We start from the raw sequence: 17,923 nt of genomic DNA on the forward strand, positions 1-17,923 counted from the left end.
GGGACACCTGTCCCATAGAATGAAATGATGCTACACTTGTCAGCACAGAAATCCTCGTTTCCTTTTAATATGTTGCTCTGCATGCAGAATAGCATATCAGTTGTTCAAAACAAACGATAGCAAGCAATTCTGCCCAAAACACACACACAGTCAAGATCCACCAATGTGTTCTTTTTATTCCATATCTGGTACCGTGGCGGCTTCGCTCAAAGGATCATATTACAGGTTTCCAAAATGAACTCCTTTATACTTCATAACTAATTGATTAATTGATAATTAAATTCATTTAATTATTCAAATTAAAGTGAAGTGATCTATAGATATAGAAAAGTTATATTTACTTATTTAATATATTTTAAACATTTTAAACCAATTATATTTATGACCAATTATACTTATATAATATAACCCTCTTCAACACACACATCATTAATTATATATAAATAAATATAAATAAATAATTGTATGTGGAAAAATCACTATCAATAATAAAAATATATATATATATAAAAAAATAAATTTATATATATATTCAATATCTTTCAACTACTAAATTCATATTACTAAATGTGAATAATTTACTTTTATTGTACTTTTTATATCATATACAATTAAATAAATAAAATTAAATATAAAAAATAATAAATAAATAAATATAAATAAATATATATGTAAATCAAATTTAATGTGTGTACATTTTATAAGCCCAGCTTTAAACCAAAATTATATTTTTTCATATTTATATTTCATCACTCTCTGTTTCCACCCACTATATATTTACTCCCCTATATCATCTCCCCCAATACACAACACAATCTCTCACACTATCAATACAACAATCAATCCAATACATGATTTCATGTAACAAATGCTTATTTATAGCAACCGGATTTAAGAGATTTAGATTTTTTCTAATTTTTAAATTTCTAAAATTTTTTATCATTCTTTTCTATTTGTCTATCCTAAACAATGTCCTTACATGAGCAACCTATTATGATAGCAATTGGTAGAATATTTCAATTAAAAGCATATATTTATATATGAGATATATTATTAATATAACTTCATTTATTCACCCTATTGTATATGCTAAATGAACCACATGCAAAAGTGTGTTTAGTAGGTTCAAGTAGGTGCAATATGATATATATTTAGAATTTCCAGAATTTCTCTCAAATTTTTCCTTTTAAAAGAGAAATTAAATAAATTAACATATCACACATTCTTCATCTCTTTGCAAATTCTAAAAACTAAATTCAATAACTACTATCAACTAAAAAAGAGAGAAATAAAAAGAAAATAAAAGCATTTTTCTTTTCTTTCAGCATTTTTTCATTTTCCTTTATTATGATAATGATATTATGATATCATTTTACTTTATTAATATTTTATTATTTATCCTTACATTTAATAATTGATTATATTCATAACCCCTTCCAATAGTCTCATAAATATAAATACTAGTAGTTCATCTCATCTTTCTTAACTACTCTTCTTCCAAATCTTCTTTAATTTTTTTTCCCATATGGTAGGTATAATATAAGATGCAAATACTTGTAGCATGTGGGAAACAACAAACTAACTGTCTTCTCCCAACTTAATCAATTAAATTTTTCTATTCTTCCCAAATAAAAAATGAATTCAAATATCTGATCTGATTAATCTCATATTCTAATCATATGAGAATCATATGTTCAAAATATTGTTAAATTTGTAAAAAAAAATCAAAAAAAAATCCATATTGAAAGATGAATGAAAATAATCATATATATAAAGCTTATATATAGATAAAAATTTGTCGAAAAAAATTTATTTTAAAAAATAATTTTTCTCAAAAGTAGTCCATATAGATGATAAAGACACCATGGTAGATATGCATTGCATATAGTGCAACCATACCACTGTAATACTAATACTTAACCAACCTGCATAACTAAATAAAAATTCTAACTCCAATAGGTAGAATATTAATTTACTCTAATTTAGTAACCCATCAATTTCCAATATTATTCATACCCCACTTAGAGTATCGATGGTTGTAAAACACAGTCGTAAGGACAGTGACAAATATCATTATTTAATTCAAAATAAATTCTATTAGTTATTTAAATTCTATCAATATATTCCTAATTATTGCTGTTTGAGTATATAACACTTTCCAAAAACAGTAAAAAACAATTAATACAACTTTCAAAAACACCTCAAAATTTTTATTACACTGTCTAAAAAAAAGGTTCTTAATTTCTTTGAATTTTAGGTTAGGTGAGTATATTTATTTTGTGATATTAGGTTTATATATAACTGTTTAACATCGGTGTGCGAAAAAAACTCACAAAAATAACATTCCAATAAGAATAACAGTCATTCATTTTTAAAAAACAAAATAACATCAATTTCTTAAATTTATTAATTATAATCACAATCAGCATATCAGTTGTGCCTTATAAAGCAAACCTTCCATTGAATGGTAGGAGAAACTGAATCAACAGTGGAGTTCATTGTGGTGCAGGCAACCCTACAACTACAACTACACCTTGCAATGGGGCCAAGTTCCAGCTAATGACAGCTCACTCAATACCAGATACCCTTGTTACCATATTATGGTAATGACCCTAGCTCTGTTGCTATGCCTAATGAGTTAATTTTTTTTATGAATCACTCACAGGCATGGCAGTGAAGTACAGCAAGGGCAAATAATGCATTAAGATCTAAGATAAATATGGCACCGGAAATCCCATTTGCTTGTACCACACAACTGACAAAAACATATTTACTTTGCAATAAGATCAACTTTATTACATGATCATTAATTAGGTAATGGCATATTTTTTGTTAAGTGTCAAGTGTAGTATCTTTTACTCACACCTTCTCTAAAAAAGGCACTAAGAATTTAATTAATTTGCCAGAGTAGTAGCAGCATTTCCACTTGACATTCAGAAAAGTCTGGTGAATGTGTCAAGCCTGAGGTATCTTTGGTCAAATGCTGAAGTGGACAGCTCCTTGGAGACATTCTCATTGTGTTGCCTTACTATCTACTTATGACCAAGGGTATGTTAAACGAAATCCTCAAGAATAACCTCACGACAATCCCAGTTTTTGACAAGCAGTGTGAAAGCATTACTTAGCCAAATTACAGCAACTAGATCAAAGGGTAGGATGGTGATTATATACATTCTTTTTAATGATATTAATTTCCAAGACCAGTTTGAAGTGTTTGATGAGAAAATTATTAAACAATAAAATAAAATGCCAAATATTCAAGCAAATTCAACCATCTTTATCACTGGGACTCTTCACAGATCCTTCCATTTATTTTTCATAATATCAACCTTGCCATATTGCTATGAGTGAATGAAACTGAATATGCCAAGGATCAGAATACTTGAACTGCATTCACTAAAAATACTGGCTGAAAAAATGTAAAGTGTTTTGTTCTGGGGGCAACCCCCCCACACACACCTGATGGGGAAGGCAAGTTCCCACCCTAAAAACATACATATACCAACTTTACAGTTGTACCAACTCAAAGAAAGGGAAAAATTACCCAAAAAGGGCAACACTCCCAGCAGAACTCACAGACAGTGGTTTCCTGTGGAGGAACACAGATCATTGGCAGGTTGAATTTTGGGTAACTGAAGCTTTAGAGTTCAATCTTCACCCACTCGCAGGTTACCCTTAAATTTCAAGTTAGGCATTTTCCACCCAGGTTTAATCCTCTATGTTCAGTAAGCAGAAAGTGACTAAATGTGGATAACAGATGCAATACTATAATACTTGAAAGAGGTGGCAGTCACAGATGTAGGATAGATATCCTAGAAACTACAGCACCTTGAAGGGAGCAGTAGTTGAAAAAAAAAACATGAAAAAATGACTTTTTTTTGCAAGGAAAGTCTATCACTTTGCACTGACTGCTGATAGCAGTTAAAAATTGCTAGCCCACTGTATTTTGCAAAATCAAAGTATTAAACGCTTTCAGTAGTCTTGCAAATATAATTTTCTTTGTGTAGCAGGCTTTTTTAAGCAAAACTTATAAGTGAAAATTGAAATAATTGTGGGTCTGTGAACCATGTGACCAGTCGTTATACAATGATATGCTGTTGGCAAGCTGTCTGTCTGAAGAATTCTTACAGTATACAGAATAGAAAAGGACATGGAGTTACTTGCATCACTTTCTAATATAAGAATGGTACAAAAACAAAGTATGTTAAAACTATGAAAGCACAGCAGTTCAGATACTCTATTGAACTGTTTAATTGTGAGAAAAGAAATGCACTATTAGTTTTTTTTTCTTTTAAAAGCTGTTTATTAAAGTTTTCAACAAAAATACTATCTTGTATAATGCATATTATTCTATTAGTCATATAACTGAGCGACGTGTAGACCCTAAGTGGTGATTTAAAACATTACTACATACTAATTAATTGCAATTAAAGATATTAAAATACATACATCATATCTAATTCAAAACTAAGTTAGTTACAATATATACAAGATGTTTTATACCTTTCACATTAATTACAGTATATTCAAGACTTGATTGCAATGGAAGCATATTTAAAGACATAAATCCTATATATTTTTCACATAAGTTAGTTACAATATATATAAGACGTGTTACAGCTTTCATAGTAATTTAAACATATATTTACTCAAACATCTTAGAACAATGTAGTCCAAATTATTCCAAAGAAAGAACTAATACCATGACAAAGTGTTATCCTTATATTTCTTCCAATAACTGAGACAGTTTAGGCCAACACTTATAATTAACAATATCTGTCTAGATCTCATCTAAAAAGGTTCATTTCATTTTTTATAAACAGCAGTTATTATATTAATAACTTTAAAAAACAATATATAACAATTTTTATTCAAATTTTAGTTATTGTTTTTTGTGCTACTGCTATATGGCACCAAAGAGGTGGCAGTTGATCTTTACCATTACATTCAGGAGCTGGACCATTAAATAAATAAATGTTTAGTTAACTGAAATGTATTTGACTGTAATGTTAGTTTTAGCAAATAGCTGAAATGTATGCATTATTATATCAGACTACAATTATAAAGAATGCTTTGAATCAGCTGTAAATTAAATATCTACGAGTATTGCCCAAAAATGTATTTTCAAATTTGCATGAGGAGTAAGGAAAGTTCCAGGGATAACTTCCCATGTGAATTTTTCCCAAAATATAACATGTTTTTTGACCCTTATATTATAGACTTATTTATGCCCACAACAATTTTGGATAGTCCATTCATTTTAAATAGTTACAAATAAGAATCTGGTATAGGTGATTTATATGATTTTATAATATTGTATACTAACTGAGGTAGAACTTAATTCATTTAGTAAGATATATTTTATGTATTTTAATAACACTGGACAGACATTTACTTCTGTTTCAGTAATGCTTTGTGCCTTGAGGACATGAACCACTTAATGCTCTGGATTAATAACAAGTCTTCAGAATCTAATTCATACTTATGATCAATGTTATTAGCTGATCATCATCATCATCATCTTCTTTCAGCTGTTCCTGTTAGGGGTTGCCACAGCAGATCTTCTGTTTCCATTTCTTCCTGTCCTTTGCATCATGCTCTTTCACACCAACCACCTGCATATCCTCTCTCACCGCATCCATAAACCTTAACTTGGGTCTTCCTCTTTTCCTCTTACCTGGCAGCTCCATCCTTAGCATCCTTTTCCCAATATACCCAGCATCCCTCCTCAGCACATGTCCAAACCAACGCAATCTCGCCTCTCTTACTTTGTCTCCAAATTGTCCAACCTGAGCTGACCCTCTAATATACTGATTCCTAATCCTGTCCATCCTAGTCACACCCAGTGCAAATCTTAACATCTTTAACTCTGCCACATCCAGCTCTGACTCCTGCCTTTTCATCAATGCCACTGTCTCCAACCCATATAACATAGCTGGTTTCACTACCCTCTTGTAGACCTTCCCTTTCACTCTTACTGGTACCCGTCTGTCAAAAATCACTCCTGGCACTCTTCTCCACCCATTCCATCCTGCCTGTACTCTCTTCTTCACCTCTCTTCCACACTCACCATTACTCTGAACTGTTGATCCCAAGTACTTAAACTCATCCACCTTTACCAACTCTACTCCCTGCATCCTCACCATTCCTCTACCCTCCCTCACATTTACACACATATATTCTGTTTTAGCCCTACTGACCTTCATTCCTCTCCTCTCTAAAGCATATCTCCACCTCTCCATGGTCTCTTCAACCTTGTCCCTACTCTCACTACATATCACAATGTCATCTGCAAACATCATAGTCCACAGGGCCTCCTGTCTGATCTCATCTGTCAACCTGTCCATCACTACTGCAAATAAGAAAGGGCTCAGAGCTGATCCTGTTATTAGCTGATATAATTATATAATTATAGCTCCTCTTAAATAATTACATCAGTACAATAAATCATTAAAGTCAGTGCCGTTCATTTCGCTAAGATTAGAGTCATTAATAAATCCTGGTGTATAGGAGATTGGGACTACAGAAAACCCAGTTTTTTTATGTTAAGCATTTATAGCTACATTTTAAAGAGTTTAATTACTATTAATTATTAATGTTGTAAGTTTTTAAAATATTTTGTATGATGTCTTTTACTAATTTGCTACAGGCAATTCCTTTAATGTTATTAACCTACGCAAACCACAGATAAAAAAGAGAACTATCTTGCCCTTTGTTTTCAATTTCTTATGCAGAAGGTGATTACTTTTTTTATTTTAATCCTCTCACTTTCCACCTTTCCAAAAGCCTTTCTTACAAAGTTGATGCAAACCATAATCTGCATATAATATTTGCAAACGTTTGGTAAAACCACTGATCTGCATAGGCCATACTTGATTAAGAAATACAAGAAAAATAAAACAAATATATACAGATAATTCAAGAAAAGCATATTACAATAATCCAGTAATTGCTAGTTACTAGAATGTAATCATACAGTCTGTAAATGGCATACTAGCCATTTTCATTAAGTAATGAAAATTCTACCATTGATTCATATGCTAGAGTCTAAAATAACACTATCTCAGTTCTAACGTAACATGTATGACATTCGCAAATGTATGTCAGATCAGATAAACAGCGTTCCTATTCCTAAAGACAACTATACAAAGGATGACTCCTTTCTTCCTTAACATTTTAACAATAAAAGAACTAGTGCATGCATCGCTCCTTTCTTCTTCTTTAAACATATACCTATAAGCATACCACTTAAAACATTCGTTATTAATTTTCCCAATAATTCCATTTCCTTTCTACTCTTCTATACTCCTTCCCCAAATGAAGCACTATGTGCGAAACTGTAGAATATCAGAAGTAGAATGTAGGGAATAATCATAGAATGTAGGGAATAATCATCAGGAAGTAGGTGTTGTTTGCATTCACTTTACTTAACATATCTTAAATTTTGACAGTCCACTTAACAAAAGTTATATTTTGAGAGAATAGAATGTAGGCAACGTGTCTCATTCTGATTCTTATAAACAAATTATTTCATCAATAAATAACTTCTGACATTGATTTAAATATAGCAACTGCATTAAACAAAACCATTTCTCCAAGTTGAATGAAGTACGTCTTCTGATTTCAGTTATCCAACTGATATCCAAAAAAAAAATAAAAAAAAACAAAGCTTGAGCCAAGACTAATCAAATATCCACTTTAATTCATCACATTAAACAGTCTGTTTGATGTGATGAATTAAAGTGGATATTTGGTTAGTCTTGGCTCAAGCTTTGGTTTTTTTATTTAGTTTTATTGTTTTCCGAAGTTTTGAATTTTGTTTGGTCTGCTATCCAAAAAAGCTATAAGAAATAGCTTTACATTGTTTCTAGTTTTCTCACTAATGAAAGAAAATCTGCATGCTTCTCCTTTCTTTCATTCAGCAACTCATAAGCTCCAGAAACAACCTAAAAGAGTGACGCTTTTACTGAAACATAAAAATACATTTATGGGAAGTGGTGTGAGGTCAGTAATGTTCAAATGTCATAAAGCTATAATGTAATGCTTTTAAAGTCTATTAGAAGAAAATGAAAAGTAAATGCAATTTACATTTTAAATATGCAATCCCCCCCTAAAGTTATTGCTTATTTTCTCTGGTGAAACCACATTTTCCATTTGACTTTCCTAACAAGTCTCTTTAGGGAAGTGTAGTTCAGTGCATATGTTCACAGCTTCTTCAGGAGTGTTACATATTTTTTTCTCATTAAACAGAATTAATTTTACTCTATTCACATAAATAATATAAACTTTAAAAAAGCTTTTGCCTGAGACCAACTTCCTTTATTTTTTCTCATTGTTAGACTGGTCCATTTTTAAATCTGATATTATTATTGCCCACTTAACAGGAGAATTGGACAATATACTTCCCAGTATGAATTTCTTGTCTAAATAGGAAGTATATTTTACAATTTTAGATCCTTGAAGGTGCTTTTGCATTTGTGGGAAGGGATGAAAGGTCAAGAGAAGTCTATAAACTCTGTAAATCCCAAAAAGATAGTTTCCTGTGATTTTAATTCTTTTAGAATCCAGGGGGTTAAGACATTTTTCATATTGCTATCCCATTTTTTATGGCAGTCCGTATATTCTGAGATTTTTCTTCCTTTTATTTGCATTTGTTTACTGGAAAGGTCCAAATGGACAACAAGTAGTCATCTTTCAGTGGAGGCCCAGTGAGAAAAACATCAGTATAATAAATAATAACAATAAACAATAGCAAAATGAATAACAATAAGCACAGAAATACAACCTGAGGCAAAAAATATTAAAATGATACAGTACTAGCAACACATAACACATAAATATTAAACATTAGAAATCTGAACTAGATGCATGAATACATATGAAACTTCAGTTCATATAACAGTATCACAAGAAAGCAGGAAAAAAAACGTATGCACAAGAAAGTATATTGTATAAATAGAGATGTTTAGACATGCAACATATGTACAATGAAAGGTAAAACACATACTCATGCTGTATTCAAAACATTGTTGTATTTGCAAATAGTAGAGGATGAGGTTTCATACTTACACATAAAAGACAGCATATAATGTATGTATCATTAGCATACCTCTCAACTGTCCAGATTTTTGGAAAATGTCCAAATTTGTGGCTCATATTTTTGGTCTAGTCCTCATAAAATCTGTGATTTTCTGGCAAATCATTGGGATAATGTGAAGATTGAAGTCAGTAAATAATGACATATATTTGCATTTCAGACTTCAAATCCTTCAGAAAATGTATGTTAAACAAACCCTATTATTTTAGCAACTTTCTAAGTTTATAAGAGCAATATTTAAAATATTTCTCTATTTTTGGGTCTTTGTCCCCCATTTTGTTGGGCTTTGTCCAGATTTCTTGCAGTAAGAGGATGAAAGGTATGATCATTAGTTGTTCACAGAGGGGGAAGTTACTTATAGGTGAACACTTAGTAGCATTGTATACTAGTAAATGTACATAGGGAATGTAGTGGATTAGTATAAGGTGCCGAAGAGAGAGGTGGAAAAATAGAGGGTAGGTGGAATGGAGGGAATAGTTACAGTGAAAAAAATGCATGGTTTATAAGAAGAACAAATTTAGATTAATAGCAGTTATGCAAGAACAGGGTAGGGAAAAGAATCCGTAGATGGTAGGTGAGAGATGAAGGAGTGGAAATTAGTAGATGAGAGAAGGCAAAGGTAAATGGGGGAGTAGAGTGGACAGAACTGGAGTAGAGGAAGTAAGGCTATATTGTATGAGTGAAGTGTTAAGGGACTACTAAGGCCATGCTAGTGTGCTGAAGTACAGGCACAGGTGTGCAAGAATGAAAGTATGTTTATTGTGTTTGTAGTCTTTCTGGCATCAAAAGAGCAGGAGCAAAGCCAGGAGTCACCAAGAAGCAACGTCAGTTCTTTTTCTAAAATTGTGTAGGTTTTCTAGAAGTTTGATACCTATTAGAGTTGGTTTCTAGAATTTGGATACAAAGTTTACAAGGCATCTCCAGAAGTACTAAGAGATTTGGTAGTGCAAGCAAGTTTAAGAGATTTGGTAGTGCAAGCAAGTTATTTGTCTTTTGAGCATAGTTGCCTGTTAGGAGAATGCCTCTGGAGGTGATTTTTTTTCAACAAGGAACACTTTTCTGGTTGGTATAATGGGACTAGGCTAGATAATAGGGTTCCATGCAGTTAAGAAGTTATAGGACTGTGCAAGGATGTATTTCCTGCAACTTTTGCATTTCTGTTTTCTAAGTCTTCCATTATATCATTTAATTTAACAGAAACTCAGTTTGCAACTCCTCCTGTTTCAATCTGCCATCTATATCAGAAACAGAAACTGCTAAGACCTTTTCACCTGAACTCCTTGTTGTAAAATTAGGATTTTAAGGAATTCTGTTTACTTATAGTCTACTCTGAATAATCACATCTGATTTAATCAACTTTTTTTTTGTTTTTGCAGATACCCAAGCTCCCTTGTATCCCTGAACTTGGGACAAGCCCACACCCCTTATCTGTCTATCTATCTATTTAGGTTATGTGACCTTAGAAAACAAGGTGAAAGTGAGGAAATGTGACTTCTATCTGGCTGCCATGACAGCATGACAAAAATAATTTAGCTTTGATGTCCTGAACAATGATCAACTATCTGATGACAAACAGTGGAGCTCCTTTTCACTTATTTCCTTTTTCTTGAATAAGATGTCTTTTGACAGAAAACTTCCCTTAGAGGTAATATAAACCCACACATTTTCAATTCTGACAGAATTTCAGAGAAGCAAGATTCTTAAAATGATGCAAGACCTTTTTAGTCAAATTGTCTGAAATTTTCATGTCAAATTTCTTAGTTATCTGCAGGGCATCTAACAGGATCTGCTACCTGGTGCCAACTAAGATTCTTCCCTTCTTCTACCTGTTTCAAAGTCAGGGAGAATAGTATGAGGAGGCTATAAAAATGTACTTTGTGGTCTTTATGTTAGTTTATTTATGTGAGATTTTTTTGTCTGTTGTGTTGTTTGAATGCCTTGTATGATTAAATCACTGAAATTGTTTTCTTCATTTCAGGTTATATCACAGATAATCTCCGAGAAGCCATGAAATTCAATTACTTTGTAACATTATTTGTTGTAATAGTAGCATCGTATCTACTGCTGGAGGTTGAATGTGAAAAACAGAAGGAAGGAAAAAAAGAACGGGGCAAAGACAAATCACAAAGTAATGGCAACCAGAAAGAGGTAGACAAAGAAAATAAAAACAAGTCTGGAACCAAAATCTCTGATGGGAAAGAACAAAAATCAAAGAGAAATAAATCAGCACCAGAAGGTAATTTTGCCACCAAAGATAAGGCCCAGTGCACCTGGGCTGTTACTGGCAATGATATTTTGAGTTTGAGTGTTAACTGTCAGCAGGGGATCAATACTATTTGGTGTGAGTTTACTGGGAGGCCAACTTCCTGCTCTGATTTCCAAGCAAATCAGAAAAATTACTGGAAACAAATTGCCCGTGCCCTCAAGAAACAGAATAATATCTGCAGAGAACAATCAGCTGTATTAAAGTCCAAAGTGTGTAAAAAAGGTCCTGGTGAAGCCCACCTGAAACTGACTAACTCTTTCTTGCATGCCAATAACCCTCTGGAGAATGTAAAAGAAAATATTAAACAGGGCACAGAGTTTGTACCAGCAGTTGATAGTAATAATGTAAACAACAACTGCACAGATGACTCAGAAGGAAATGTGGATTACAAAACATTAGCTGAGGAGTACTGTGGTGAGAGCTGGAGCTCTATGTGCACATTCTTTTTATCCATGTTTAAAAATAAAAGCTGCTAACAAAGCTCAAGAACTGTGCAGGACCCAAAAGGATGATTAATCCAAGCTCTTATTTACCACTGGTCAACTACTATTTAAATTGGTGCACCTATTTTAATGGACATCTCTACGTGTAATGTATTTAATAAATATCTTTATACTAAAACATGTTATCCACAGTTAATATTGTATGAGACAAAATTATTAAATAACTTTCTTTGTTAGAAGTGAATATTCTATTTTTGTAGCAATGCTGACATCATGTTAGTTACAAGCATTACCATGAAACTGTACATATATTGTAAAGTAAAACTACACATAGTGCATTAGTTCCCTTGAACTACACTATTTAAAATGTGGAATTAGTGCTATGCACTTTTTGTATGTTATAAAGAAAATTTTGGAGCTTCAGGTCACACTTTGTTTATTTGTAAAATAAAAGTACTTTAAGTAAGTAAACTTGCTTAAGCAGTTGTTTACCTAAATGCATGCTCTACTGAGGTTTTTGAGTCTACACAGAAATGAACTTGGTGGAAGGAGAATTAAAGATCATAATGATGGAATGAATTTTACAGTCTGATATACTATATTGACATATGATTATTAGATGTCAAAACTCAGCACTCTTTCTTCAAAGTTTAATCATATTATCACAATGTTTGTCTTTTCAGCTTTTCTCAGTTAGGGGTCGCCACAGCGGAACTCCGGTCTGCTAATGATTGGCAGTCAATTTTTATGGTGCCGAGTTGCCAGCCCAATGCTCAACCTTCAGCGAAGGCACACCCGTTCACGCATGTCTTTTGGAGGTCACTCGACCGCGGGGAGGACATGCAGACTCCACACAGAAGGCACTCTAGCTGAGAATCGAACAGGAGAACCGCATGCTGTGAGGCAACAACGCTACCGCTGTAGCACCGCAGATTTTATTAACATAAGATGACAATAATATGACAATAAGACTGCCAAATGCAGACAGCATTTTGGCACAATATTAAAGATTTCTTACGCAGATGCCAGTTTAGATAGTGCTAATTTACTTCATTTGGGAATTTGTGCCATTAATGATTGGCATTTATTATATAAATATACCCTTTCAGTTTATACCAGTCCAGCACTGTAGCAAAATTCAAATTTTTAATTAAACCTTTTTTTTAGGAAATCATCTGCAAAACTATATTTTGCATTGCATACCAGGCAATATCTTATATCATAAACCAGCCCACAAAATACACTGCATGACATGCATTGATCAGTATCCATAAATATTGAATCTGACAGCAATCAACAGAGTATGATCCATGAAGTCTACCCGTTTCATACTTGCTGGTTTATGGTCATCTCTTTTTCTCCATCATTGTATGAGTTGCATTATTCATTCCTTAGCTTAGCTTTTGATGCTATTGCCACTTCGGGAAGACAGTTCCAATGATTCAGTACCTGTTTTGTGAAATAAAACTTCTTTATACTGTTTCAGAGCCATCCACTTTATAAGTTCTAAATTGTTTCTGCTGTTCTCATACAATATTGTATATCTGAATAGGTCTGCTTAGAACTGTTGTAATGCTATTTGCTCACGACATGCTTATTGGCTGCCACTTTCTTGAAAAGGCAAATATTCTAAGTCCCACTAACTTGACCTCCTGTAACTACTTAACCGTCGCACCTCCCTATCCAACAAAACTGTAAAACCCTACCAGAACCTTAACTCTAACCTTAAAACATGTTTCTCACTCCCTACCCTAAATCTCCTTTCCTCTCCATAAACCTAACCCCCCTCAGCACTCTTTAACCCAAAGGCTCCCTTTTTACTACCTAACTCTAAGACTTCCATCCTGCTCCCTAAACCTAAAATCCTATTCTCACTCCCTAACCTTAAAACTCCCTTCCTACTCACTAAGCCTAACCCCCCCTCCTGTTCCCTAAACCTACAACCCTCTTCTGGACCATTGCTGCAATCTATACCCCTGCCACATACTCTCAGCAGAACTACTGCATTTACTTCACTCAGACTTGAATAATGTGGTCAGGTAATCCACAGCAGTAGCTTGCCTAACCTTGAATTTGAATTTGAGCATGTGGTGAGCAGCAAACTACCTGAATTACAAGACACTGAAATCCATGGCTTCAAGACAGTAGTGTTCAAGCACTTGAGACTAGAGTGCATGAAGAACACCCAATCTGAACACTGTGGATAGAGGCAAGATACTTAAAAGTTCCTGTCATGTTCCATCTGCATGATTTCTTTGAACCTGTCAGTCTATGGTTTGTTTTGAAGGCCGTGTACCATTTTGTTGGTATTTGAGGACCCCCAAAATAGGAAACAGGTCTTACCCTCTGTGGAGGGTTATTACAATGATGTCTCACTTTTCTAAGGATGGCCACACTTAGTGCTTGTTCTGTTTAGGGTCTGGGAATAAACTTGAATTGTATAGTATTTGTTTACAGTTTAGCAACATTACTTGACTGAGTCATTTAACCATGTTTTCTTTTTCACTTGATGAATACATGACTAGAATTTCTTGAGAAATGTCATAAACAGGGATTTCTAATATAAGAAATGACATAATATAGAACAATAGAGAGCTATGGCAAGATAATAAATCTAAAAATAATCTCTCGTGCAGCCCTATCCCTTACTTTTTCTATGGCTTTCAGAACTGAGCTTAGTCCTTAATATGGCACCTTACTTGAGGTTTGTATAGTGACAGGATGACTTCAGCATCTCTTGAGTCTGCAGCACATCCTATGCACAGTACTCACACATTATGCTGTACGACTCATTGTTGATGTGATTCAAGCCACCCGATCAGCTTTCCTTCTTTATCCTTTCAAGAGTCATTTTTCCTACTTAATTGGCATATTGTATCTTCCATTACTGTATGCATGTAATATATGAACTTTTCTCCTGTCTGCCATTACTTCTGTGCCTTCCATAGGAATTCCTACCTTGCTGCAGAACAAAGAGCACAATCTCACCTTCCCGTTCCTGTTTCTTTATTTTCCAGGTGCATAAATTCCATGAGGACCTATCAATTTTCTGCCTTCCTTCCTCCCTTCACAAAACCATTTTGTCTGACTTGTATTAATTTTGGCAATACTTCATCCAGTCTTACTGTCAATACCTTTGCCAAAATCTTGATAACTATATTAATCAGAGATAGGCCTATAATTTCCGCGTTCTTCCTTTTCTCGTACCTCTTCAGGTATCATGATTATCCTAACTCTCCTCAAACTTTTACATATTTTGCCTGAGTCCTTTATTTTACAGTATTCTTCCTCTAGGACATTCCACATTTCTCCACTCATCATGTGCAGAATTCTAGGTGGAGTCCATCTGGTACTTCAGCTTTCTTCTCCTTCATCTGGTATATGGCTTTCCTTATCTCATCCCTTGGCACCTCTGCATTCAGCTTATCTGTTTGTCCATCCTCCAGTATATACCACTCTCCATTATTTCACCAGTTAAAGTCTCAGAGTTCTTTTCCTTCCTGTTTTTGTAAATCTCCCTGCAGAATTCGTTAAATCTTTCCCTGATAATTATTCTCCACCTCCTCCCTTATCCTCCATGCCTCTCTTTTTCTGTCTGATTCTTCTTGTATTTCTTGGCTAGATGTTTCCCTTGCACCTCTTCTACTATCCACCAGTTGCCCCAAGTACCACTGTTGCATTTCTTGTCCATAATAATTTTACTAATTCCAATCTTGTTGCTTTTTTTCTGATCTGCAGTGCTTCTCTTCTACCTTCATTTCTACCAGCTTCCTCTTGTGCCACCTCTAGCTCTCTCTTCTCTTTTTTTCTCTTCTATCCTTTTGTACTTGTCATTTTTCCCCTGACAATGGCCTTAATCTAATCCCACCTGCTCTCTTCAAATATGTCCATGGCTTTCACATTATCTTGTATCGACTCCTTTCTTAGTGCATGCAGTATTTCCTTGTCCTCGGTCTCTTTCCATGCTTTATAACTACCTCCCCTCCACTCCTTCTTCTTGTTTTATGTTCCTGCATACATGCCTTAAGTTTCACTGCTGCATGATCTAATATGTTTCTCTTTCTTGTATTTGCATCTTTTCCATTATTTTCATTAGTTTATCCTCCCCTAAGAATGTGTCTAACCTACTTGCCTGTACAAAGATGTTTCTTTTAAAGGTGTATTTCCTCTCAGCTGGATGTTTTTCCCCAAAATGTCCATCCACCCATCCACTTTCATTCTTAGAGCTAGTTCTTTTCTAATCTTTTAACTATACTCCCTCCTTTTCTACAAACTGTCTTTTCTGGTTTTATGGTGGCCTTGTACCCCTACATTTTATGTCTATTCCATCTCTTCTTGTCTGTGCCCAGTTAGCAAAAATGTTTTTGAAGAATATTCTTCTTCCCTATTTGGTGCACATGTTTTCAAGTGTCAATGTGCACTTTCTAGTCGTCCACGCCAGATGATCCACCTACCTATCCTGCTTTTTATCACATACTCTGTGGTTTTCTGAAGCCCTCTATAGGGCACAATTGCTATACCCCCTTTCCTTCCCATGCCTTGTCATCCAATTCACCCCTTTGGGTAGTTATAACACAGTATCTTCACCACATCTCTGATTTTTAGTTTTGTTTGTTGTACTAGAACAATGTCTATCCCAGTCCTTTTTAACTTTCCCTGTATTTCCTTCTTCTTCTAGGATTTGATGAACCACTCAGTGTTCCATGAAATTACCTGTATTTTCATTGCTGTTGTTGTTTTTGCTCACCCCTCCCTACTTTCCCAGTTGTTACCATCTGTCATAACCCTTCCTCTGGGCCTACCAGACAAAGTGAACATTGTCTTCTTTGTTGGCTTCCTATTATCATATCCCTCCTCTTCTCCACCAGACGCTAGATCCCTGCCTTTTGGCTCTTATATGGCTTTACTGGAAAAGCTCTCCCAAACTCTGACACAAGTTGCTGTTAGGGAAAGGTTAGTTTGCTTTTGATTTCTTGCATATTGTATTACTTTATTGCCTTATTTTATTTTGTATACTGTGATTTGTTTTCTTTACACTGTCTTTTACTTGTCTTCTGCTTTGAATTGTATATTAAAACTTGTAAAGAGACCACAGCTGTGTCTGATGTAAGTCACAAAGAATCCCCCCTCCCATCCTGTTGCTGTTGTGTTCTTAAACACAACTGTCTTTCTAGTTGCCTGCCCCTTATGTTAATTTGACCACATATCTCCTTCCCTGTCCCCTTTCTCTGGCTGTTGTGGATAAGCGCAAAATTATCGTTTTGTGAAATCACCCCCCTTCAACTTTTTAAATGTATTGGCCATCCCACTGTATTCCATGGAGCTAGAAAACAAAAGTGCCCACCCCTTTTTAATCTGTCTTGCTCTTTTAAAATTAGTGTCTCTTCACTTAGACAGCTGAAACTTTAGTTACCCCCTTTTTCATATCTAACTGCTTAGTGCACACTGCAGTGTTTATAATATTAACCAATTTTCATCTTACCTTTAAACATCAATTGCAAGACCACCAGTTATTGGACAGCCCACATTCTGTCTCTCAGTAGTCATCTTGGGATTAGTGCTTCTGTTTTCCCCTGGTGAGAGAAAGAGCACAGGGACATTATTTCGTGGAGACTGCTGATCACCAGAAAGCCTAATAACTACTTCATAGGTGACAGCTTGGAATTTGTGCTTATATTCTGCTCCTGGTGAGAGTAGGAGCAGGCCGCATTGATTCCTGACTGTTTCTAGTTGGACAGTGAGTGTCTGTGCTTAATGGTCCTGATTGGTCTGGTTGCTATTAAAGGCATCTATCAGGAAAAGCAGCAACAACTGAATTAAAACTGGAAATCAATAGCAGCACGACACAGAAACAGCAAGGCAGGATCTAAGAAAACAGGTTTATTTTCTTAACACTCTAGCGCCTCGGCCACTGTGAGCCTTCAAGGAGTAAAGTATCAGTAACAGAACACAGTTTATATAATCACACAAATCATTCAATAAAACCATTATTCAATTAATTAATAAAAATAATCAATGTCTGTTAGTTTAAATCACATTTTTCCAACAACATTCTGTATTTAAGCCTCTAGGTAATAAAGTACCAAATTTTAAAATAAAAACAGTTTCATACTTTAA

General features: G+C 34.3%; 1 protein-coding gene across 1 annotated transcript in view; it reads left to right on the top strand.

Moving 5' to 3' along the window:
- FGFBP1 (fibroblast growth factor binding protein 1) overlaps window positions 1-12,277 on the top strand; it is a 20,429-nt gene extending 8,152 nt beyond the window's left edge. The window contains exon 2 of the mRNA XM_044062203.1: window positions 11,076-12,277. Coding sequence (XP_043918138.1) covers window positions 11,105-11,839 — 735 coding nt within the window. The 5' untranslated portion in view covers window positions 11,076-11,104 and the 3' untranslated portion in view covers window positions 11,840-12,277. The remainder of the gene's footprint in view (window positions 1-11,075) is intronic.
- The last annotated feature ends 5,646 nt before the right edge of the window (window positions 12,278-17,923 follow it).

The sequence above is a fragment of the Protopterus annectens genome, chromosome 2.part1 (genome assembly GCF_019279795.1).
Source record: "Protopterus annectens isolate FY-2018-M chromosome 2.part1, PAN1.0, whole genome shotgun sequence".
Classification (NCBI taxonomy): Eukaryota; Metazoa; Chordata; order Ceratodontiformes; family Protopteridae; genus Protopterus; species Protopterus annectens.